This window comes from Hyla sarda, chromosome 5, assembly GCF_029499605.1.
Source record: "Hyla sarda isolate aHylSar1 chromosome 5, aHylSar1.hap1, whole genome shotgun sequence".
NCBI classification, from domain to species: domain Eukaryota; kingdom Metazoa; phylum Chordata; class Amphibia; order Anura; family Hylidae; genus Hyla; species Hyla sarda.
In genome coordinates this window covers 20,480,138-20,504,337 of record NC_079193.1, presented here as the reverse complement: position 1 = coordinate 20,504,337, position 24,200 = coordinate 20,480,138, and the positions used below count along the sequence as shown (strand labels likewise).

At 49.8% G+C, this 24,200-nt stretch overlaps 1 protein-coding gene across 2 annotated transcripts in view; it reads right to left on the bottom strand.

The window, feature by feature from the left end:
- Window positions 1-22,558, bottom strand: part of SDHAF3 (succinate dehydrogenase complex assembly factor 3) — a 42,180-nt gene extending 19,622 nt beyond the window's left edge. The window contains exons 1-2 of one of the 2 annotated variants that reach the window (XM_056518348.1): window positions 22,424-22,558; window positions 15,270-15,448 (exon numbers count right to left, since the gene is read on the bottom strand). In XM_056518348.1, the coding sequence (XP_056374323.1) occupies window positions 15,270-15,448; window positions 22,424-22,490 (246 nt within the window). In that variant the 5' untranslated portion in view covers window positions 22,491-22,558. Of the gene's footprint in view, window positions 1-15,269; window positions 15,462-22,423 lie in introns of both variants that reach the window. The other variant, XM_056518349.1, reaches the window with a different exon arrangement.
- Between the last annotated feature and the right edge of the window lie 1,642 nt (window positions 22,559-24,200).

The window sequence follows — 24,200 nt, the reverse complement described above, 5'->3', positions numbered from 1 at the left end:
ACCTATGCTGCTCTGGACAGTTCCTGACACGGACAGAGGTGTCAGCAGAGAGCCCTGTGGACAAGACAAAAAAGAATTTCCTCTGTAGCATACAGCTGCTAAAAAGTACTGGAAGGGTAAAGATGTTTAAATAGAAGTCATTTACAAATCTGTTTAACTTTCTGGCACCAGTTGATTTAAAAATAAATAAATAAATAAATAGTTTTACACCAGAGTACCCCTTTAAAGATCCCCATCTTCATCAGAATGAGCCAGGAGAAGCCTGTGATAGAAGTCGTTACTCCCCGCTTCACTGTGAGCGCTGTCCGGGCCTCATACACCTATAATAAGAAGATTTGCTGGAGATCGCAGCAAGATGGGGGGTGAAGCACCCAACCACATGCTTCTCCTTGGGAGTGACAGTGCCCATTTAAAGGGATACTCTGGTGGAAAACAATTTTTTTTAAATCAACAGGTGCCAGAAAGTTAAACAGATTTGTAAATTACTTCTATTAAAAAATCTTAAGCCTTCCAGTACTAATCAGCTGCTGCATGCTCAGAGGAAGTTGTGTAGTTCTTTCCAGTCTGAACACAGTTCTCTCTGCTGACACCTCTGTCCATGTCAGGAACTGTCCAGAGCAGGATCTGTTTGCTGTGGTGATTTTCTCCTACTCTAGATAGTTCCTGACATGGACAGAGGTGTCAGCAGAGAGCACTCTGGTCAGACCGGAAATAACTACCCAACTTCCTCTGGAGCATACAGCAGCTGATAAGTACTGGAAGGATTAAGATTTTTTTTTAATAGAAGTCATTTACAAATCTATTTAACTTTCTGGCTTTAGATGATTTAAAACAAATTGTTTTGTCACCGGAGTACCCCTTTAAGTGATCACATTTTCTCTAGAGCAGCGATGGGAAACCTATGGCACACAGGCAACACTATGCTGGCACACGAGGTCAGTGCAATTTCTGCTGCTATGGTTGTGTGTAGCCCTTTTTTTCTGTACAATGTGGCTCTGCTCCGCACACCCATCCATTACATGGAGTCTTAGGGGAGCATGTGACATAAACGTCACCCTGCCTCCTCCACTGCGCCTGCGCTCTTTGCTTGAGGAGCAAGCAGGGTGGCGTTATGGACGAGGGGCAGATCAGAGCTACATTTTACAGAAAATGGGGCCACAGACAGGGCAGGATAAGTATGGTAACTGCCATCAATTCTACCTACCCCCATGTACTACCTACAGGGGAAGCAAACTACCTACAGGGGAGTACATAAAGGGAGCAAATTACCTACAGAGGGCTCTTATATACAGGGGGTCCTACATACAAAGGGGTCCTATAATAGGGGCAAACAACTCCTAGGGGTCCTACAAACAGGGAGGCAAACTACCTACAGGGGGCTACTATACAGTGGTCCCTCAACATATGATATTAATTGGTTCCAGGAGAACCATCATATGTTGAAACCATCATATGTCGAGTACATATGTCTATGTAATAATAGTAATTGGTTCTGGGGCCTCTGAACCATTGTATGTTGAATACATATCTCTATGGGAAACTGCTAATTGGTTCTGGGATGACCATTGTATGTGGAGTGTATGGGGAGTGTTTAACAAACCAGGGTGCCTCCAGCTGTTGCACAACTACAACTCCCAGCATGCATGTACAGCCATTGACTGTCTGGGCATGCTGGGAGTTATAGTTTTGCAACAGCTGGAGGCACACTGATAGGGAAACATTGATGTATGGGGTGTATAGTGTGTGTATATGTATTGCATGTGATGTGTGACATCACATACAGTACTGTACAGTTCTTTAAATACCTTCAGGGGGGACAGAATGTCCTCCATTACCATCCTGCCGACTACAGCTCTATAGGAAAGGAAGGGGAGGGCAGCCAGCAGCTCATTGGATGCCTGCAGCAAGATGCTGCAGGCTATTGGCTATGGCTGCCCTGGGGGGCGGGGCTTACACGGAGCTCACAGTGGAAGCCTGTATGAGTTAGCAGGACAGCATGTGAGTAACAGGAGGCAGAACGGGGCACACGGGGCACATTATACAACTATCTGTCAGTTACTGAAGTTGTCAGAGCTGTCAGATAGCTGTTTGTACGATGGCCCCGACACACAGCAGCATCATATGTCGAGGCTGCCTTCAACATACGATGGGCTCTGAGAGGCCATCATATGTTGAAATGATCATATGTCGGGGCCATCATAAGTCGGGGGATCACTGTATATGTTGGGCAGACTACCTACAGCAGGGGCATATTCCTGGCTAGCTACAAAGGGGTCATTATCTACAGAAGGCATATTACTGGCTTAAGGTGGAAGCAGAGTGATGAGTACTACCTACAGGGGGACAAATTCCCTACAGAGTGGTACTACATAAAGGGGGCAAACTACCTACAGAGGGGTCTTATAAAGAGAGATGTCCTACCTACCGGGGGGTCCTAAATACGGGGGGGGGGGGGTCTATACACAAGGGCAGGCAACCTCTAAGGGTTCCGCATACAGGGGGCAAACTGCATACAGAGGGGTCTTACTACCTACAGAGGGGGGGGGTCCAACATACAGGGGGCAACCTAGCTGCAGGGTGGCCCATATTTACATTGGGCAGACTACCTACAAAAGGGGACATATTACTGGCTAGCTACAGAGGGGTCATTATGCACAGGGGACATATCACTGGCTTTGAGTGGTTCCAGTCCTTCTGGCCCCTCCCCTTTGGCCAGTGACTTTTGGGTTTGGGCACTTGGGCTTAAAAAAGGTTAGCCATTCCTGCCCTAGAGGCAATAAAAAAAGACAACAAAAAGAAAATAAACAATAAAATAAAAATAAATAAGACAATAAAAATAAATAAGAGTGCTTACATTTTAAGTTGTTCCCCCATTTTTTAAATTAAAAAAATCTAAACTTCTAAAAATAAAAAAAATCCCACAGGGTGAACACTTTAAAGAGGTACTCCAATGGAATTTGTTTTTTTTTTTTATTAACTGGTGCAAGAAAGTTATACAGATTTGTAAATTACTTCTATTAAAAAAATCTTAATCCTTCCAGTACTTAGCTGCTGTATTCTCCACAGGAATTCTTTTCTTTTTGAATTTCCTTTCTATCTGACCACAGTGCTCTCTGACACCTCTGTCCATGTCAGGAACTGTCCAGAGCAGGACAGGTTTGCTATGGGGATTTCCTCCTGCTCTGGACAGTTCCTGACATGGACAGAGGTGTCAGCAGAGAGCACTGTGGTCAGACTGGAAAGAACTACACAACTTCCTCTGGAGCAAACAGCAACTGATAAGTACTGGAAGGATTAAGATTTTTTTAATAGAAGTAATTTACAAATATGTAAACCTTTCTGGAGCCAGTTGGTATGAATTTTTTTTTCCCCCCGGAGTACCCCTTTTAAGAGAAAAAAATATCCAATGCCAGAATTGCAGTATTTTAGTTACTTCGCCTCTTAAAAAACACAGATTAAAAAAGTGATCAAAAAGGGCCAATCCGCCTAAAATGGTATTGGTTACAATGACCGCTCACTCCGCAAAAAGCGAGCCCTGACACAGCTCGGGAGACCAGGAAAAAAATATGGGTTCAGAATATGGCGATTAAAAGCAATTTCTTCAAAAAAAAAGATTTTATTATTTTTTTAAATTAGTAAAAAAATCTATAGAAATATGGTAGCACAGTTTTTTATTAAAATAAATACATTAATAAATTGCCGCCGTTTTGTGAAGGTTTTTGTTTCAGTTATTATGGTATCACTGTAAACTATAATTTAAAAAAAAGTACAACTTTTCCTGCAAAAAACAAGCCCTTCTATGGTTTTTATATACAAGCAGTAACAACAGTGTTTCCCAACCACTGTGCCACTCCAGCTGTTGCAAAACTATAACTCCCAGCATGCCCAGACAGTCTTTGGCCTTATTATAGTTATTATGGTTTCACAGTAAACTATTTGGTAAAATGAAGGGCACCAACTTGTCCAGCAAAAAACAAGCCCTCTTATAGTTCTAAGAAAAAGCTCTTAAAACAGTGTTTCCCATCCAGTGTGCCGTTCCAGCTGTTGCAAAACTACAACTCCCAGCATGCCCAGACAGCCAAAGGCTTTTTAGTTTCGCAGTAAATTATATGGTAAAATGAGGGGCGTCCAACTTGTCCTGCAAAAAACAAGCCCTCGTATAGTTCTAAGATAAAAGCTCTTAAAACAGTGTTTCCCAACCAGTGTGCTGCTCCAGCTGTTGCAAAACTACAACTCCCAGCATGCCCGGACAGCCTTCGGCTGTCCGGGCATGCTGGGAGTTGTAGTTTTGCAACAGCTGGAGTAGCACACTGGTTGGGAAATGCTGTCTTAGGAGGGGAGGAGGAAAATAACAGTGGAAAATGGCAGTAAGGGGGTTAAATAGCAAATCCCCTATTCCCGATCAGCGCTCTACAGAACGCCTGGATCTGATTTAGCGGTGAATCCGATTTTTCAAATTCTCTAATTCTGCCTGGAGGTCATTAGAATAAATAGATTAAAGAAATATACATATATTCGCATTCCACAAATAAGCATAATAAAACAGGAATGGAGCACGGGGGACTTTGCCGAAAGCGATTTTTGTCACATGACCCAGAAAACCCTACTAATCACATTCCCCGTTTCTTTCTGTGCCTGACGTCCTCTTCATGTTAATCTACCTAGGCTTCAGCTCCTCAGATACACGAGGTCAAGACGTCTCATATCATTGAAGGCGCCTATTAGGAAACCGGTGGGCGACGTCGTCTCCGTAATACGCTACGGCGACAAATCTCTCGTACCTGTTATTATTCTGTTATCTGGAGAAAGGACGACGGTAATGTACTACAATGTGATGACTGGATGCTCCTCACTTCATACACCTTCAAACATTATTACAGCTCCTTTTAAGTTACAGTGCTCTTTCTGTGCCCCCACAAATTAATAGGGCCCCTTTGTACCTCCACCCACCTATAGTGTTTTAGTGCATCCACTGTGACCCCATATAGTTTTTGGAACCCCAATACAGTTTTTACTGCTCCGTCTGTACCCCATACAGTTTTTAGTACCACTTATGTGCCCACATCATTTCTAATACTCCATCTGTGCCCCCAAAAGGTTATAAGGTTATCAACTTTGTGCCCCCATACAGTTTCAGTTCCCCATAAGTGCCCCTAAAATACAGTTTTTAGTGCTCCCTCTGTGCCCCCATACACCTTTAGTGCTCCCTCTGTGCCCCCACACACCTTTAGTGCTCCCTCTGTGCCCCCACACACCTTTAGTGCTCCCTCTGTTCCCCCATACACCTTTAGTGCTCCCTCTGTGCCCCCATACACCTTTAGTGCTCCCTCTGTGCCCCCATACACCTTTAGTGCTCCCTCTGTGCCCCCACACACCTTTAGTGCTCCCTCTGTTCCCCCATACACCTTTAGTGCTCCCTCTGTGCCCCCATACACCTTTAGTGCTCCCTCTGTGCCCCCATACACCTTTAGTGCTCCCTCTGTGCCCCCACACACCTTTAGTGCTCCCTCTGTGCCCCCACACACCTTTAGTGCTCCCTCTGTTCCCCCATACACCTTTAGTGCTCCCTGTGCCCCCACACACCTTTAGTGCTCCCTCTGTGCCCCCATACACCTTTAGTGCTCCCTCTGTGCCCCCATACACCTTTAGTGCTCCCTCTGTGCCCCCATACACCTTTAGTGCTCCCTCTGTGCCCCCATACACCTTTAGTGCTCCCTCTGTGCCCCCATACACCTTTAGTGCTCCCTCTGTGCCCCCACACACCTTTAGTGCTCCCTCTGTGCCCCCACACACCTTTAGTGCTCCCTCTGTGCCCCCACACACCTTTAGTGCTCCCTCTGTGCCCCCACACACCTTTAGTGCTCCCTCTGTGCCCCCATACACCTTTAGTGCTCCCTCTGTGCCCCCATACACCTTTAGTGCTCCCTCTGTGCCCCCACACACCTTTAGTGCTCCCTCTGTGCCCCCATACACCTTTAGTGCTCCCTCTGTGCCCCCACACACCTTTAGTGCTCCCTCTGTGCCCCCATACACTTTTAGTGCTCCCTCTGTGCCCCCATTCACTTGTAGTGCTCCCTCTGTGCCCCCATACACCTTTAGTGCTCCCTCTGTGCCCCCATACACCTTTAGTGCTCCCTCTGTGCCCCCACACACCTTTAGTGCTCCCTCTGTGCCCCCATACACTTTTAGTGCTCCCTCTGTGCCCCAATACACTTTTAGTGCTCCCTCTGTGCCCCCATACACTTTTAGTGCTCCCTCTGTGCCCCCACACACCTTTAGTGCTCCCTCTGTGCCCCCATTCACTTTTAGTGCTCCCTCTGTGCCCCCATACACCTTTAGTGCTCCCTGTGTGCCCCCACACACCTTTAGTGCTCCCTCTGTGCCCCCATACACTTTTAGTGCTCCCTCTGTGCCCCAATACACTTTTAGTGCTCCCTCTGTGCCCCCATACACCTTTAGTGCTCCCTCTGTGCCCCCATTCACTTTTAGTGCTCCCTCTGTGCCCCCATACACCTTTAGTGCTCCCTCTGTGCCCCCACACACCTTTAGTGCTCCCTCTGTGCCCCCATACACTTTTAGTGCTCCCTCTGTGCCCCAATACACTTTTAGTGCTCCCTCTGTGCCCCCATACACCTTTAGTGCTCCCTCTGTGCCCCCATACACCTTTAGTGCTCCCTCTGTGCCCCCATACACCTTTAGTGCTCCCTCTGTGCCCCCACACACCTTTAGTGCTCCCTCTGTGCCCCATACACCTTTAGTGCTCCCTCTGTGCCCCCATTCACTTTTAGTGCTCCCTCTGTGCCCCCACACACCTTTAGTGCTCCCTCTGTGCCCCATACACCTTTAGTGCTCCCTCTGTTCCCCCACACACCTTTAGTGCTCCCTCTGTGCCCCCATACACCTTTAGTGCTCCCTCTGTGCCCCCACACACCTTTAGTGCTCCCTCTGTGCCCCCATACACTTTTAGTGCTCCCTCTGTGCCCCCATACAGTATTAGTGCTCCCTCTGTGCCTCCATACACCTTTAGTGCTCCCTCTGTGCCCCCACACACCTTTAGTGCTCCCTCTGTGCCCCCATACACCTTTAGTGCTCCCTCTGTGCCCCCATACACCTTTAGTGCTCCCTCTGTGCCCCCATACACCTTTAGTGCTCCCTCTGTGCCCCCATACACCTTTGGTGCTCCCTCTGTGCCCCCATACACCTTTGGTGCTCCCTCTGTGCCCCCATACAGTAGTAGTGGTCCCTCTGTGCCCCCATACAGTATTAGTGCTCCCTCTGTGCCCCTAAACAATTTTAAAAAGTTTCCTATCTGAGCCCACAGACACTTTTAGTGCTCCCTCTTCCCCCCATACAGTTTTAGCACGCCCTGTGTCCACATAATTTCTAATGCTCCCTCTATGCCTACATACAGTTTTTAGTAACCCCTATGTACCATACAGGGGGTAGTCCTACCTCTGAGTCCCATACAGTTTTTAGTGCTCCTCTGTGCCAAATACAGTCTCAAAAGCCCCCATACATATTTAAGTACACTCTCTGTGCCCACACTCAGTTATTACTACTGGCTCTGTGCCCCATACAGTTTTTAGTAACCCCTCTGTTGTCCATTCTGTATAGTGTTCCCTCTGTGCCCCCATACAGTTTTTAGTCTTCCCTCTGTGCCCCCATGTAGTTCTAATTCCTGGACAACCCCTTTAAACTTTACTCTCAATAAATAAATAAAATATTTACATGTCCCACCAATCTCAAATATAAAGCTCTGGCACCACCTAGTGGCAGGACAGGGATGGCGGCGTCTGTAATTCTAGTAGAAGTCCCTGTTCTCTGTATGCCTAAACACCCCTGAATTAAAAGGGGTTATCCGAATTAACAAAATACAAAAACATTGGCAGCTTTCTAATAAACAGTGCCTCACTTGTCACACTTGTGTGTGGTATTACAATTATGTTCCTTTCCCCTTAACGGAACTAAGCTGCAATATTACACACAAGGTAAGAGTGGCGCTGTTTCTGATAGAAAGAAGCCATGTTTTATGTAATCAGGGATAACTACTAAGGATACTCACACAAACGCATTATGATATAGCCACTGTATAGGTCAGTGGTCTTCAACCTGCGGACCTCCAGATGTTGCAAAACTACAACTCCCAGCATTCCCGGACAGCCGTCGGCTGTCCCGGAATGCTGGGAGTTGTAGTTTTGCAACATCTGGAGGTCCACAGGTTGAAGATCCCTGGTATAGGTGTTAGATTGGTGGGGGTGCTCTAATGATTAGGACCCACATCTATTGCCAATAGGGAACTCTGCACCCCCACCAATCTAGCTGTAGCATAATACGGTTGCTATTATGAAGGAGAGCATATAGAATGCAATGTTAACCAGTCCGGTGCTAGAAATATCCAGTCTGAACACAGATCAGGAAAACTGCACAGCAAATTCTAACATTTCGTATGTCTTTACCGCCATCTAGTGGTGAAACTCTGTTATTACAGCAGCCTTTTTAAAATGTTATGTAGGGCAGTGCTTTCCAACCAGGGTGCCTCCCGCTGTTGCAAAACTACAACTCTCAGCATGCTCGGACAGCCTTTGTTATGTGTGACCCTACCCTTGAGTAAGAATATCAAAACATCTGCTGTTTTTTTTAAAAAGTGCATGTAAATAATAAAGCATAAAACCTACATATTATGACTGCACAGTACTGAATCTCTTCACAGGACGAATTAGATGGTGCCTATCCACTATATAATATTTATATATATATATATATATATATATATATATATATATATATATATACATATATATATATACATACATACACACACACACATATACACACACACACACACAGTACAGACCAAAAGTTTGGACACACCTTCTCATTCAGAGTTTTCTTTATTTTCATGACTATGAATATTGTAGATTTACACTGAAGGTATCAAAACTATGAATTATCACATGTGGAATTATATACATAACAAAAAAGTGTGAAACAACTGAAAATATGTCATATTCTAGGTTCCAGACGCCTTTTGTTTTGATTACTGCTTTGTACACTCTTGGCATTCTCTTGTTGAGATTCAAGAGGTAGTCACCTGAAATGGTTTTCACTTCACAGGTGTGCTGGTGTGGAGGAGGAGGTGTGATGGTGTGGGGGAGGAGGTGTGCTGGTGTGGAGGAGGAGGTGTGCTGGTGTGGAGGAGGAGGTGCGATGGTGTGGAGGAGGAGGTGCGATGGTGTGGAGGAGGAGGTGTGATGATGTGGGAGAGGAGGTTTGCTGGTGTGGGGGAGGAGGTGTGCTGGTGTGGGGGAGGAGGTGTGATGATTTGGGGGGAGGAGGTGTGATGATTTGGGGGGAGGAGGTGTGATGATGTGGGGGAGGAGGTGTGCTGGTGTGGGGGAGGAGGTGTGCTGGTGTGGGGGAGGAGGTGTGATGGTGTGGAGGAGGAGGTGTGATGGTGTGGGGGGAGGAGGTGTGATGATGTGGGGGAGGAGGTGTGATGATGTGGGGGAGGAGGTGTGATGATGTGGAGAAGGAGGTATGATGGTGTGGGGGAGGAGGTGTGATGGTGTGGAGGAGGAGGTGTGATGGTGTGGGGGAGGAGGTGTGATGGTGTGGAGGAGGAGGTGTGATGGTGTGGAGGAGGAGGTGTGATGGTGTGGAGGAGGAGGTGTGATGGTGTGGAGGAGGAGGTGTGATGGTGTGGAGGAGGAGGTGTGATGGTGTGGAGGAGGAGGTGTGATGGTGTGGAGGAGGAGGTGTGATGGTGTGGAGGAGGAGGTGTGCTGGTGTGGAGGAGGAGGTGTGCTGGTGTGGAGGAGGAGGTGTGCTGGTGTGGAGGAGGAGGTGTGATGGTGTGGAGGAGGAGGTGTGATGATGTGGGGGAGGAGGTGTGATGATGTGGGGGAGGAGGTGTGCTGGTGTGGGGGAGGAGGAGGAGTGATGATGTGGGGGAGGAGGTGTGATGGTGTGGAGGAGGTGGTGTGCTGGTGTGGAGGAGGAGGTGCGCTGGTGTGGAGGAGGAGGTGCGATGGTGTGGAGGAGGAGGTGCGATGGTGTGGGGGAGGAGGTGCGATGGTGTGGGGGAGGAGGTGTGCTGGTGTGGGGGAGGAGGTGTGATGGTGTGGGGGGAGGAGGTGTGCTGGTGTGGAGGAGGAGGTGTGATGGTGTGGAGGAGGAGGTGTGATGGTGTGGAGGAGGAAGTGTGGTGGTGTGGGGGGGGGGGGGGCTTTGCTGGTGACACTGTTGGGGATTTATTCATAATTGAAGGCATACTGACCCAGCATGGCTACCACAGTATCGTGCAGCGGCTGCTATTCCATCCGGTTTGTGTTTAGTTGGACCATCATTTATTTTTCAACAGGACAATGACCCCAAACACCTCCAGGCTGTGTAAGGGCTATTTCACCAAGAAGGAGAGTGATGGGTGCTGCGCCAGATGACCTGGCCTCCACAGTCACCGGACCTGAACCCAATCCAGATGGGAACTCCTTCAAGACTGTTGGAAGACCATTTCAGGTGACTACCTCTTGAAGATCATCAAGAGAATGAGTGTGCAAAGTAATCAAAGCAAAAGGAGCTAGAACCTAGAATATGACAGATTTTCACACTTTTTTGTTATGTATATAATTCCACATCTGATAATTCATAGTTTTGATGCCTTCAGTGTGAATCTACAATTATCATAGTCATGAAAATAAAGAAAACTCTGAATGAGAAGGTGTGTCCAAACTTATGGTCTGTACTGTATATATATATATTTATTTTATATTATTATTATTATTATGAATTGATTCTATATCAGAAGTATAATTCATGTCATGGCCAGAGCATCTTTTTTCTATTTCTTATGAGAAGTTTTACTCTGTGTTGGTTTTATCCTTTTATTTGCTGTTTGTACACTTCTAGGGCACAACAAGGGCCCTGCGGCCGACTCTAGGTGTAACTGATAACAATAAACATCAGAGTTAATTCTCATGAATGATACCTCACTATATGTACCTGTCATATCCCAGAAATAAATAATTCTCCTATATGTTACTCACTAGGTCATGCAGATGCTTTTCATGTGTCTATCTTCTGTATTTGGCTCACAGATCCCTCTGTTCTGCAGCTCACTCATTCTGACATCCACTGCTCAGGAAGGGAGGAAAGCACTGAACCCGCCCTCACTCACCAAGCATTCACCTCCTCCCTGAGTCTGCTGTGCTGTGCTGGGTCTCTTCAACCAATCACCTTATGTTATCCCATCTTTATGTTATTTCATCTTCAGTGAGGGCAGCAAAACGTGTGCAAATGTGGTGCGAATATTCAAAAAGGGTGAAAAAGTCAGACTAATCTGATCAGCTTGTATGAGGAGATCAGTTATAGATTGGATCGGGGTGAAGCTGTGGATGTTCTATATCTGGACTTTTCTAAGGCGTTTGATACTGGACCACAAAAAAGGTTAGTACACAAAATGAGGAGACTGGGGCTGGGGGAGGAGATATGTAAATGGTTTAGTTACAAAGGGGTTAAGTCCTGGGGAAAAAAAGTGTTTCCACTCAATTGTTGGTCCTGCTAATGGGAACAGTGTACCTGCTGTGGAAAAAGTGCAGGAACTCTGCCCTGGGTTAGTAACTGGCTCAGTGACAGGAAACAGAGGGTGGGGATCAATGGAATATACTCTGACTGGGTGACAGTTATTAGTGGGGACCATAAGGGGCACAGAGGATCACAGTCACTAGTGGGGTAATAGTTACAGGTGGAGACCACAGGGGGCAGTATTGGAGGGGTCACAGTTACTAGAGGAGACCACAGGGGGCAGTATTGGAGAGGTCACAGTTACTAGTGGGGTAATAGTTACAGGTGGAGACCACAGGGGGCAGTATTGGGGAGGTCACAGTTACTAGAGGAGACCACAGGGGGCAGTATTGGAGGGGTCACAGTTACTAGTGGAGACCACAGGGGGCAGTATTGGAGAGGTCACAGTTACTAGAGGAGACCACAGGGGGCAGTATTGGAGAGGTCACAGTTACTAGAGGAGACCACAGGGGGCAGTATTGGGGAGGTCACAGTTACTAGTGGAGGCCACAGGGGGGCAGTATTGGAGAGGTCACAGTTACTAATGGAGGCCACAGGGGGCAGTATTGGGGAGGTCACAGTTACTAATGGAGACCACAGGAGGCAGTATTGGAGAGGTCACAGTTACTAGTGGAGACCACAGGGGGCAGTATTGGAGGGGTCACAGTTACTAGTGGAGACCACAGGGGGCAGTATTGGAGGGGTCACAGTTACTAGTGGAGACCACAGGGGGCAGTATTGGAGAGGTCACAGTTACTAGTGGAGACCACAGGGGGCAGTATTGGAGAGGTCACAGTTACTAGTGGAGACCACAGGGGGCAGTATTGGAGGGGTCACAGTTACTAGTGGAGACCACAGGGGGCAGTATTGGAGGGGTCACAGTTACTAGAGGAGACCACAGGGGGCAGTATTGGAGGGGTCACAGTTACTAGTGGAGACCACAGGGGGCAGTATTGGAGGGGTCACAGTTACTAGAGGAGACCACAGGGGGCAGTATTGGAGAGGTCACAGTTACTAGAGGAGACCACAGGGGGCAGTATTGGAGGGGTCACAGTTACTAGTGGAGACCACAGGGGGAAGTATTGGAGGGGTCACAGTTACTAGTGGAGACCACAGGGGGCAGTATTGGAGGGGTCACAGTTACTAGAGGAGACCACAGGGGGCAGTATTGGAGGGGTCACAGTTACTAGTGGAGACCACAGGGGGCAGTATTGGAGAGGTCACAGTTACTAGTGGAGACCACAGGGGGCAGTATTGGAGGGGTCACAGTTACTAGTGGAGACCACAGGGGGCAGTATTGGAGGGGTCACAGTTACTAGTGGAGACCACAGGGGGCAGTATTGGAGGGGTCACAGTTACTAGTGGAGACCACAGGGGGCAGTATTGGAGAGATCACAGTTACTAGTGGAGACCACAGGGGGCAGTATTGGAGAGGTCACAGTTACTAGTGGAGACCACAGGGGGCAGTATTGGAGGGGTCACAGTTACTAGTGGAGACCACAGGGGGCAGTATTGGAGAGGTCACAGTTACTAGTGGAGACCACAGGAGGCAGTATTGGAGGGGTCACAGTTACTAGTGGAGACCACAGGGGGCAGTATTGGAGGGGTCACAGTTACTAGTGGAGACCACAGGGGGCAGTATTGGAGAGATCACAGTTACTAGTGGAGACCACAGGGGGCAGTATTGGAGAGATCACAGTTACTAGTGGAGACCACAGGGGGCAGTATTGGAGAGGTCACAGTTACTAGTGGAGACCACAGGGGGCAGTATTGGAGAGGTCACAGTTACTAGTGGAGACCACAGGGGGCAGTATTGGAGAGGTCACAGTTACTAGAGGAGATCACAGGGGGCAGTATTGGAGGGGTCACAGTTACTAGTGGAAACCACAGGGGGCAGTATTGGGGAGGTCACAGTTACTAGTGGAGACCACAGGGGGCAGTATTGGAGGGGTCACAGTTACTAGTGGAAACCACAGGGGGCAGTATTGGGGAGGTCACAGTTACTAGTGGAGACCACAGGGGGCAGTATTGGAGGGGTCACAGTTACTAGTGGAAACCACAGGGGGCAGTATTGGAGAGGTCACAGTTACTAGTGGAGACCACAGGGGGCAGTATTGGAGAGGTCACAGTTACTAGTGGAGACCACAGGGGGCAGTATTGGAGAGGTCACAGTTACTAGTGGAGACCACAGGGGGCAGTATTGGAGAGGTCACAGTTACTAGTGGAGACCACAGGGGGCAGTATTGGAGAGGTCACAGTTACTAGTGGAGACCACAGGGGGCAGTATTGGAGAGGTCACAGTTACTAGTGGAGACCACAGGGGGCAGTATTGGAGGGGTCACAGTTACTAGAGGAGACCACAGGGGGCAGTATTGGAGAGGTCACAGTTACTAGTGGAGACCACAGGGGGCAGTATTGGAGAGGTCACAGTTACTAGAGGAGACCACAGGGGGCAGTATTGGAGGGGTCACAGTTACTCGAGGAGACCACAGGGGGCAGTATTGGAGGGGTCACAGGTACTAGAGGAGACCACAGGGGGCAGTATTGGAGGGGTCACAGTTACTAGTGGAGACCACAGGGGGCAGTATTGGAGGGGTCACAGTTACTAGAGGAGACCACAGGGGGCAGTATTGGAGAGGTCACAGTTACTAGTGGAGACCACAGGGGGCAGTATTGGAGAGGTCACAGTTACTAGAGGAGACCACAGGGGGCAGTATTGGAGGGGTCACAGTTACTAGAGGAGACCACAGGGGGCAGTATTGGAGAGGTCACAGTTACTAGTGGAGACCACAGGGGGCAGTATTGGAGAGGTCACAGTTACTATTGGAGACCACAGGGGGCAGTATTGGAGAGGTCACAGTTACTAGTGGAGACCACAGGGGGCAGTATTGGAGAGGTCACAGTTACTAGAGGAGACCACAGGGGGCAGTATTGGAGGGGTCACAGTTACTAGAGGAGACCACAGGGGGCAGTATTGGAGAGGTCACAGTTACTAGAGGAGACCACAGGGGGCAGTATTGGAGGGGTCACAGTTACTAGTGGAGACCACAGGGGGCAGTATTGGAGAGGTCACAGTTACTAGTGAAGACCACAGGGGGCAGTATTGGAGAGGTCACAGTTACTAGAGGAGACCACAGGGGGCAGTATTGGAGAGGTCACAGTTACTAGTGGAGACCACAGGGGGCAGTATTGGAGAGGTCACAGTTACTAGTGGAGACCACAGGGGGCAGTATTGGAGAGGTCACAGTTACTAGTGAAGACCACAGGGGGCAGTATTGGAGAGGTCACAGTTACTAGAGGAGACCACAGGGGGCAGTATTGGAGGGGTCACAGTTACTAGTGGAGACCACAGGGGGCAGTATTGGGGAGGTCACAGTTACTAGTGGAGACCACAGGGGGCAGTATTGGAGGGGTTACAGTTACTAGTGGAGACCACAGGGGGCAGTATTGGAGGGGTCACAGTTACTAGTGGAGACCACAGGGGGCAGTATTGGAGGGGTCACAGTTACTAGTTGAATAATATCACAATACAGAGGGATCTGGAGGGAGAAGAGATAGAGCAGCAGATGGAGACACCTGATTGGCTGAGAGCACACAGGACATCTCTGACATCACACCATGTAGAGCCCCACTCATCAAGCATCTAATATACAGGAGAGATGTTTTCTCAGGTTGGAGTGCCCCCTTAATAAGTGCGGAGCGGTCAGTACCTCCCATTCTTTCATGAAGACTTTGGCCTCAGCGGGACCGACGCCCTTGTGTTTCCTGAACTCGTCCTTCACGTACTGATCGCCCAGCGCCCTGAGGTGAAGCGGTAACATCCGGTGCAGGAGGAGGATCTTCTTATACAGAGATCTCACCTGGGAGACGTGGGGCGGCATCTCCGAGTCTACACGAGACCGAAACAGAGACATAGTGAGCAACGCAACACCTACCGGAGCACTGCATGATGGGAAGTCACTCAATCACACTGTGGGTTTATGTTGGCACTATATGGAGGGTATCTATGGCTGGCACTATATGGAGGGAATCTATGGCTGGCACTATACAGAGGGAATCTATGGCTGGCACTATACGGAGGGTATCTCTGGCTGGCACTATACAGAGGGAATCTATGGCTGGCACTATATGGAGGGTATCTATGGCTGGCACTATACGGAGGGAATCTATGGCTGGCTCTATAGTGGGGATCTGTAGTTGGCACTATACGAAGGGTATCTATGGCTGGCACTATACGGAGGGTATCTATGGCTGGCACTATACGGAGGGTATCTATGGCTGGCACTATACGGAGGGTATCTATGGCTGGCACTATACGGAGGGAATCTCTGGCTGGCACTATACAGAGGGAATCTCTGGCTGGCACTATACAGAGGGAATCTCTGGCTGGCACTATACGGAGGGTATCTCTGGCTGGCACTATACGGAGGGTATCTATGGCTGGCACTATACGGAGGGAATCTCTGGCTGGCACTATACGGAGGGTATCTCTAGCTGGCACTATACAGAGGGTATCTCTGGCTGGCACTATACGGAGGGTATCTCTGGCTGGCACTATACGGAGGGAATCTATGGCTGGCACTATACGGAGGGATCTGTGTGACACTATACGGAGGGTATCTCTGGCTGGCACTATACGGAGGGTATCTCTGGCTGGCACTATACGGAGGGAATCTATGGCTGGCACTATACGGAGGGATCTGTGTGACACTATACGGAGGGAATCTATGGCTGGCACTATATGGAGGGATCTGTGTGACACTATACGGAGGGAATCTATGGCTGGCACTATACGAAGGGTATCTATGGCTGGCACTATACGAAGGGTATCTATGGCTGGCACTATACGAAGGGTATCTATGGCTGGCACTATACGGAGGGTATCTATGGCTGGCACTATACGGAGGGTATCTATGGCTGGCACTATACGGAGGGAATCTATGGCTGGCACTATATGGAGGGATCTGTGTGGCACTATACGGAGGGAATCTATGGCTGGCACTATAGTGGGGATCTGTAGTTGGCACTATGGGGGGAATATGAAGTTGGTAACTTGGCACTATGGGGGGGGGAAGCTTTAGTTGGCACTATATGGTGGTCTGTGGCTGGCACTATGGGGGGGATCTGTTATTAGCACTATAAAGTTTATTTGTGGCTGGCACTATATGGAGGGATCTGTGTGACACTATATGGAGGGATTATCTGTGGATGGAAATTGGTACTATGGGGGTTAACTGTGCCTGGCACGATGGGAGGTATCCGTAACTGGCACTGTGTAGGATCTGTGACTGGCACTATGGGGCGATCTCTAGTTGGCGCTATATAGGACTATGTGTAGTTGTAACTATATGGTGGTAGCTGTTGCTGACAGTATGGGGGCGTATCTGTAGTTGGCACTATAGGGTGTATCTGTAGTTGGCACTATGGGGTGGTCTGTGTCTGGCACTATGGGGCGATCTGTAGTTGGCACTATGGGGTGGTCTGTGTCTGGCACTATGGGGTGTATGTCTGTGACTGGCACTATGGTGTGTGTCTGTGACTGGCACTATGGGGTGTGTGTGTGACTGGCACTATGGGGTGTGTGTGTGACTGGCACTATGGGGTGTGTGTGTGTGTGACTGGCACTATGGTGTGTGTGTGTGTGACTGGCACTATGGTGTGTGTGTGACTGGCACTATGGGGTGTAGGTGTGGCTGGCACTATGGGGTGTAGGTGTGGCTGGCACTATGGGGTGTACGTGTGGCTGGCACTATGGGGTGTAGGCGTGGCTGGCACTATGGGATGTAGGCGTGGCTGGCACTATGGGGTGTAGGCGTGGCTGGCACTATGGGGTGTAGGCGTGGCTGGCACTATGGGGTGTAGGCGTGACTGGCACTATGGGGTGTAGGCGTGACTGGCACTATGGGGTGTATGCGTGACTGGCACTATGGGGTGTATGCGTGACTGGCACTATGGGGTGTATGCGTGACTGGCACTATGGGGTGTATGCGTGACTGGCACTATGGGGTGTATGCGTGACTGGCACTATGGGGTGTATGCGTGACTGGCACTATGGGGTGTATGCGTGACTGGCACTATGGGGTGTATGCGTGACTGGCACTATGGGGTGTAGGTGTGACTGGCACTATGGGGTGTGTGTGTGACTGGCACTATGGGGTGTGTGTGACTGGCACTATGGGGTGTGTGTGTGACTGGCACTATGGGGTGTATGTGTGACTGGCACTATGGGGTGTATGTGTGACTGGCACTATGGGGTGTATGTGTGACTGGCACTATGGGGTGTATGTGTGACTGGCACTATGGGGTGTATGTGTGACTGGCACTATGGGGTGTATGTGTGACTGGCACTATGGGGTGTGTGTGTGACTGGCACTATAGGGTGTAGGTGTGACTGGCACTATGGTGTGTGTGTGACTGGCACTATAGGGTGTGTGTGTGTGTGACTGGCACTATAGCGTGTATGTGTATCTGGCACTATGGGGTGTGTGTGTGACTGGCACTATAGGGTGTGTGTATGTGTGTCTGGCACTATGGGGTGTACGTGTGGCTGGCACTATGGGGTGTACGTGTGGCTGGCACTATGGGGTGTAGGTGTGGCTGGCACTATGGGGGGTACGTGTGGCTGGCACTATGGGGTGTACGTGTGGCTGGCACTATGGGGTGTAGGTGTGGCTGGCACTATGGGGTGTAGGCGTGGCTGGCACTATGGGGTGTAGGCGTGGCTGGCACTATGGGGTGTAGGCGTGACTGGCACTATGAGGTGTAGGCGTGACTGGCACTATGGGGTGTAGGCGTGACTGGCACTATGGGGTGTATGCGTGACTGGCACTATGGGGTGTATGCGTGACTGGCACTATGGGGTGTATGCGTGACTGGCACTATGGGGTGTATGCGTGACTGGCACTATGGGGTGTATGCGTGACTGGCACTATGGGGTGTATGCGTGACTGGCACTATGGGGTGTAGGTGTGACTGGCACTATGGGGTGTGTGTGACTGGCACTATGGGGTGTGTGTGTGACTGGCACTATGGGGTGTGTGTGTGACTGGCACTATGGGGTGTATGTGTGACTGGCACTATGGGGTGTGTGTGTGACTGGCACTATGGGGTGTATGTGTGACTGGCACTATGGGGTGTATGTGTGACTGGCACTATGGGGTGTATGTGTGACTGGCACTATGGGGTGTATGTGTGACTGGCACTATGGGGTGTATGTGTGACTGGCACTATGGGGTGTATGTGTGACTGGCACTATGGGGTGTATGTGTGACTGGCACTATGGGGTGTATGTGTGACTGGCACTATGGGGTGTGTGTGTGACTGGCACTATAGGGTGTAGGTGTGACTGGCACTATGGTGTGTGTGTGACTGGCACTATAGGGTGTGTGTGTGTGTGTGTGTGTGACTGGCACTATAGCGTGTATGTGTATCTGGCACTATGGGGTGTGTGTGTGTGACTGGCACTATAGGGTGTGTGTATGTGTGTCTGGCACTATGGGGTGTAGGTGTGACTGGCACTATGGGGTGTATGTGTGACTGGCACTATGGGGTGTATGTGTGACTGGCACTATGGGGTGTAGGTGTGACTGGCACTATGGGGTGTAGGTGTGACTGGCACTATGGGGTGTAGGTGTGACTGGCACTATGGGGTGTAGGTGTGACTGGCACTATGGGGTGTAGGTGTAACTGGCAGTATATAGGACTATGTGTAGTTGGAATTATATGGTGGTAGTTGTAGCTGGCAGTATGGGGGGGGTATCTGTAGTTGGCACTATGGGGTGTGTCTGTGACTGGCACTATGGTGTGTGTCTGTGACTGGCACTATGAGGTGTGTGTGTGACTGGCACTATGGGGTGTGTGTGTGACTGGCACTATGGGGTGTGTGTGTGTGTGACTGGCACTATGGTGTGTGTGTGACTGGCACTATGGTGTGTCTGTGACTGGCACTATGGGGTGTAGGTGTGACTGGCACTATGGGGTGTATCTGTGACTGGCACTATAGGGTGTATGTGTGACTGGCACTATAGGGTGTATGTGTGGCTGGCCCTATGGGGTGTAGGTGTGGCTGGCACTATGGGGTGTAGGTGTGGCTGGCACTATGGGGTGTACGTGTGGCTGGCACTATGGGGTGTACGTGTGGCTGGCACTATGGGGTGTAGGTGTGGCTGGCACTATGGGGTGTAGGCGTGGCTGGCACTATGGGGTGTAGGCGTGGCTGGCACTATGGGGTGTAGGCGTGGCTGGCACTATGGGGTGTAGGCGTGACTGGCACTATGAGGTGTAGGCGTGACTGGCACTATGGGGTGTAGGCGTGACTGGCACTATGGGGTGTAGGCGTGACTGGCACTATGGGGTGTAGGCGTGACTGGCACTATGGGGTGTAGGCGTGACTGGCACTATGGGGTGTATGCGTGACTGGCACTATGGGGTGTATGCGTGACTGGCACTATGGGGTGTATGCGTGACTGGCACTATGGGGTGTATGCGTGACTGGCACTATGGGGTGTATGCGTGACTGGCACTATGGGGTGTAGGTGTGACTGGCACTATGGGGTGTGTGTGTGACTGGCACTATGGGGTGTGTGTGTGACTGGCACTATGGGGTGTGTGTGACTGGCACTATGGGGTGTGTGTGACTGGCACTATGGGGTGTATGTGTGACTGGCACTATGGGGTGTATGTGTGACTGGCACTATGGGGTGTATGTGTGACTGGCACTATGGGGTGTATGTGTGACTGGCACTATGGGGTGTATGTGTGACTGGCACTATGGGGTGTATGTGTGACTGGCACTATGGGGTGTGTGTGTGACTGGCACTATAGGGTGTAGGTGTGACTGGCACTATGGTGTGTGTGTGTGACTGGCACTATAGGGTGTGTGTGTGTGTGTGTGTGACTGGCACTATAGCGTGTATGTGTGTCTGGCACTATGGGGTGTGTGTGTGTGACTGGCACTATAGGGTGTGTGTATGTGTGTCTGGCACTATGGGGTGTATGTGTGACTGGCACTATGGGGTGTAGGTGTGACTGGCACTATGGGGTGTATGTGTGACTGGCACTATGGGGTGTATGTGTGACTGGCACTATGGGGTGTAGGTGTGACTGGCACTATGGGGTGTAGGTGTGACTGGCACTATGGGGTGTAGGTGTGACTGGCACTATGGGGTGTATGTGTGACTGGCACTATGGGGTGTGTGTGTGACTGGCACTATGGGGTGTGTGTGTGAGTGTGTGACTGGCACTATGGGGGGGGGGGTGTGTGTGTGTGACTGGCACTATAGCGTGTGTGTGTGTGTCTGGCACTATGGGGTGTATGTGTGACTGGCACTATGGGGTGTAGGTGTGACTGGCACTATGGGGTGTAGGTGTGACTGGCACTATGGGGTGTAGGTGTGACTGGCACTATGGGGTGTAGGTGTGACTGGCACTATGGGGTGTAGGTGTGACTGGCACTATGGGGTGTAGGTGTGACTGGCACTATGGGGTGTAGGTGTGACTGGCACTATGGGGTGTAGGTGTGACTGGCACTATGGGGTGTAGGTGTGACTGGCACTATGGGGTGTAGGTGTGACTGGCACTATGGGGTGTAGGTGTGACTGGCAGTATATAGGACTATGTGTAGTTGGAATTATATGGTGGTAGTTGTAGCTGGCAGTATGGGGGGGGTATCTGTAGTTGGCACTATAAGAGGTGTGTGTGTGTGTGTGTGTGTGTATGTGTGACTGGCACTATGGGGTGTAGGTGTGACTGGCACTATGGGGTGTAGGTGTGACTGGCACTATAGGGTGTATGTGTGACTGGCACTATGGGGTGTGTGTGTGTGTGACTGGCACCATAGGGTGTGTGTATGTGTGTCTGGCACTATGGGGTGTATGTGTGACTGGCACTATGGGGTGTAGGTGTGACTGGCACTATGGGGTGTAGGTGTGACTGGCACTATGGGGTGTAGGTGTGACTGGCACTATGGGGTGTAGGTGTGACTGGCACTATGGGGTGTAGGTGTGACTGGCACTATGGGGTGTATGTGTGACTGGCACTATGGGGTGTATGTGTGACTGGCACTATGGGGTGTGTGTGTGTGTGACTGGCACTATGGGGGGGGGTGTGACTGGCACTATAGCGTGTGTGTGTGTGTGTGTGTGTCTGGCACTATGGGGTGTATGAGTGACTGGCACTATGGGGTGTAGGTGTGACTGGCACTATGGGGTGTAGGTGTGACTGGCACTATGGGGTGTAGGTGTGACTGCCACTATGGGGTGTAGGTGTGACTGGCACTATGGGGTGTAGGTGTGACTGGCACTATGGGGTGTAGGTGTGACTGGCACTATGGGGTGTAGGTGTGACTGGCACTATGGGGTGTAGGTGTGACTGGCACTATTGGGTGTAGGTGTGACTGGCACTATGGGGTGTAGGTGTGACTGGCACTATGGGGTGTAGGTGTGACTGGCACTATGGGGTGTAGGTGTGACTGGCACTATGGGGTGTAGGTGTAACTGGCAGTATATAGGACTATGTGTAGTTGGAATTATATGGTGGTAGTTGTAGCTGGCAGTATGGGGGGGGTATCTGTAGTTGGCACTATAAGAGGTGTGTGTGTGTGTGTGTGTGTGTGTGTGTGAGAGACTGGTACTATGGGGGTATCTGTAACTGGCATTGTGGGGGGCACCATGTTGTCCCTCTTTTTTTTCCTTCTTTCACTTCCAAAATTCTGCCCTTATGTCAGGGTCACACCACCTTCTGCCCCTGCCGGGCACTTCACAGTAATAAACCCCAGTGCAGACCTATGTGCCCTGCGGATCGCACAGTGCAGTATATGAGATCCCCGCATACACTTACACATCTATGATACAAAATAACTACTTACCGCAAAACGCGATTTCCTCCTCTCTCCTTAGTTTTGACCTTTGCGGACACTGTACCTCCGGCTGCATTTGTCACATGACAACGGAGGAAACAGGAAGCAGCCGCGGCGCCATCTTTACTGTGGGTAAAACATTAGGTAACAGGGTGCAATATCGAGCAACTGTCCACTAGATGTCACTGCTGTACGTGAAGCCGAGAGCAGTGCAGCAAGCGTTCATTATAGTGTATGAGCACAGCACAATGATAATAATAATTACTGATGCTTCTTATAGTAGACCTGTGTTTCCTTAACCAGAGTGCCTCCAGCTGTTGCAAAACTACAACTCCCAGCATTCCCAGACAGCCAAAGTCCAGGCATGTTGGGAGTTGTAGTTTTGCAACAGCTGGAGGCACACTGGTTGGGGTAATATTGCCATGAGTAGACGTTAAAATGTTTGAACTAAATTTTGCGCATCTCTCCATTGAGGCCCTTTAATCGTGGAGACTGGCGGTCCTGTTTCGGCAATGCAGGGTCCCACCACGTGGTTTTCCAGCAATCCTTTCTGGTTGTCGGAAATGCATTCCCTAAGACAGCACTTTATTATTGTTTCCCTTTATATGAAGATCTAATGCAGTGTTTCCCAACCAGGGTGCCTCCAGATGTTGCAAAACTACAACTCCCAGCATGCCTGGACAGCCTTCGGCTGTCCAGGCATTCTGGGAGTTGTAGTTTTGCAACACCTGAAGGCCCCCTCATTGGGAAATACTTATCTAATGTATATTGTGCCAAGCAGCATCTTCTACCGACACCTAGTGGTTGTTTTGTAAAATGGCGGAGCAAACAACCAGGATTGTGGGATCTAAAGGGTTAATGTCAGACATCGGTGCAATCGGCATACACCCCAGTAAAAGATAGCCAATACCCAGGAATGTATGATCCTGTCTGAGGGGTTCCTATCTACATTTATTCTTCAAGCGTAGTGGTCAAGAGAACCTTCTCAGTAAGCCAGCAAGGATAAGTTTATACAAGTGCCTCGATGCATCACAGGACCTGTCAGAGCTTTAGGCCGGACCTGGTCATCTGAAGTGGCTACAACTGTCTGTCTACTGCTGATCACGTAAGCGCAAGCGCTCACATGACCAGCGACCATGAATATTCAAATCCAGCCCACGGGCCCGCCTCCAGCGCGCCATTCAGCTTAGATAGACCACGATTTCTTGTGAATTAGCATTGGAATTCTCTCAGTAGCTGAGATTGGTTAATTGTTGTTTTTTTGGTTCTACTTTATTCTGTACCTACTGTTGGCTTCTTTTTCTTATGTGAAAAAATTTTAAAAAATAGTTTCAAAATAAACAGTTATAAAAAAAAGAAGCTGATCTTCAAAGGGACCAGGCGATGGACTGAAGGTAGGTATCTTAGTCAGAGACCCCGCATCGGTCTCCTGTTCACCCGCACCATAATACGGTGTATTGGGTTTAGTGTGGGTGAACGGGATGACGGTTTTCCTTTAAAATGTACATTAAAGGGGTACTCCGCTGATCAGCGTTTGGAACAAACTGTTCCGAACGCTGGAGCCGGGAGCTTGTGAAGTCATAGCACCGCCCCCTCATGACATCACGCCTTGCCCCCTCAATGCAAGTCTATGGGAGGGGGCGTGACATCCGTCACGCCCCCTCCCATAGACTTGCATTGAGGGGGCGGGGCGTGATGTACCCCTTTAAGTATTGTTTCATAATCCTGCATGATCACAAGTGTATTCTTCTGTATTGGATCTGCTGCACAAGTAAAGAAAGAGTTG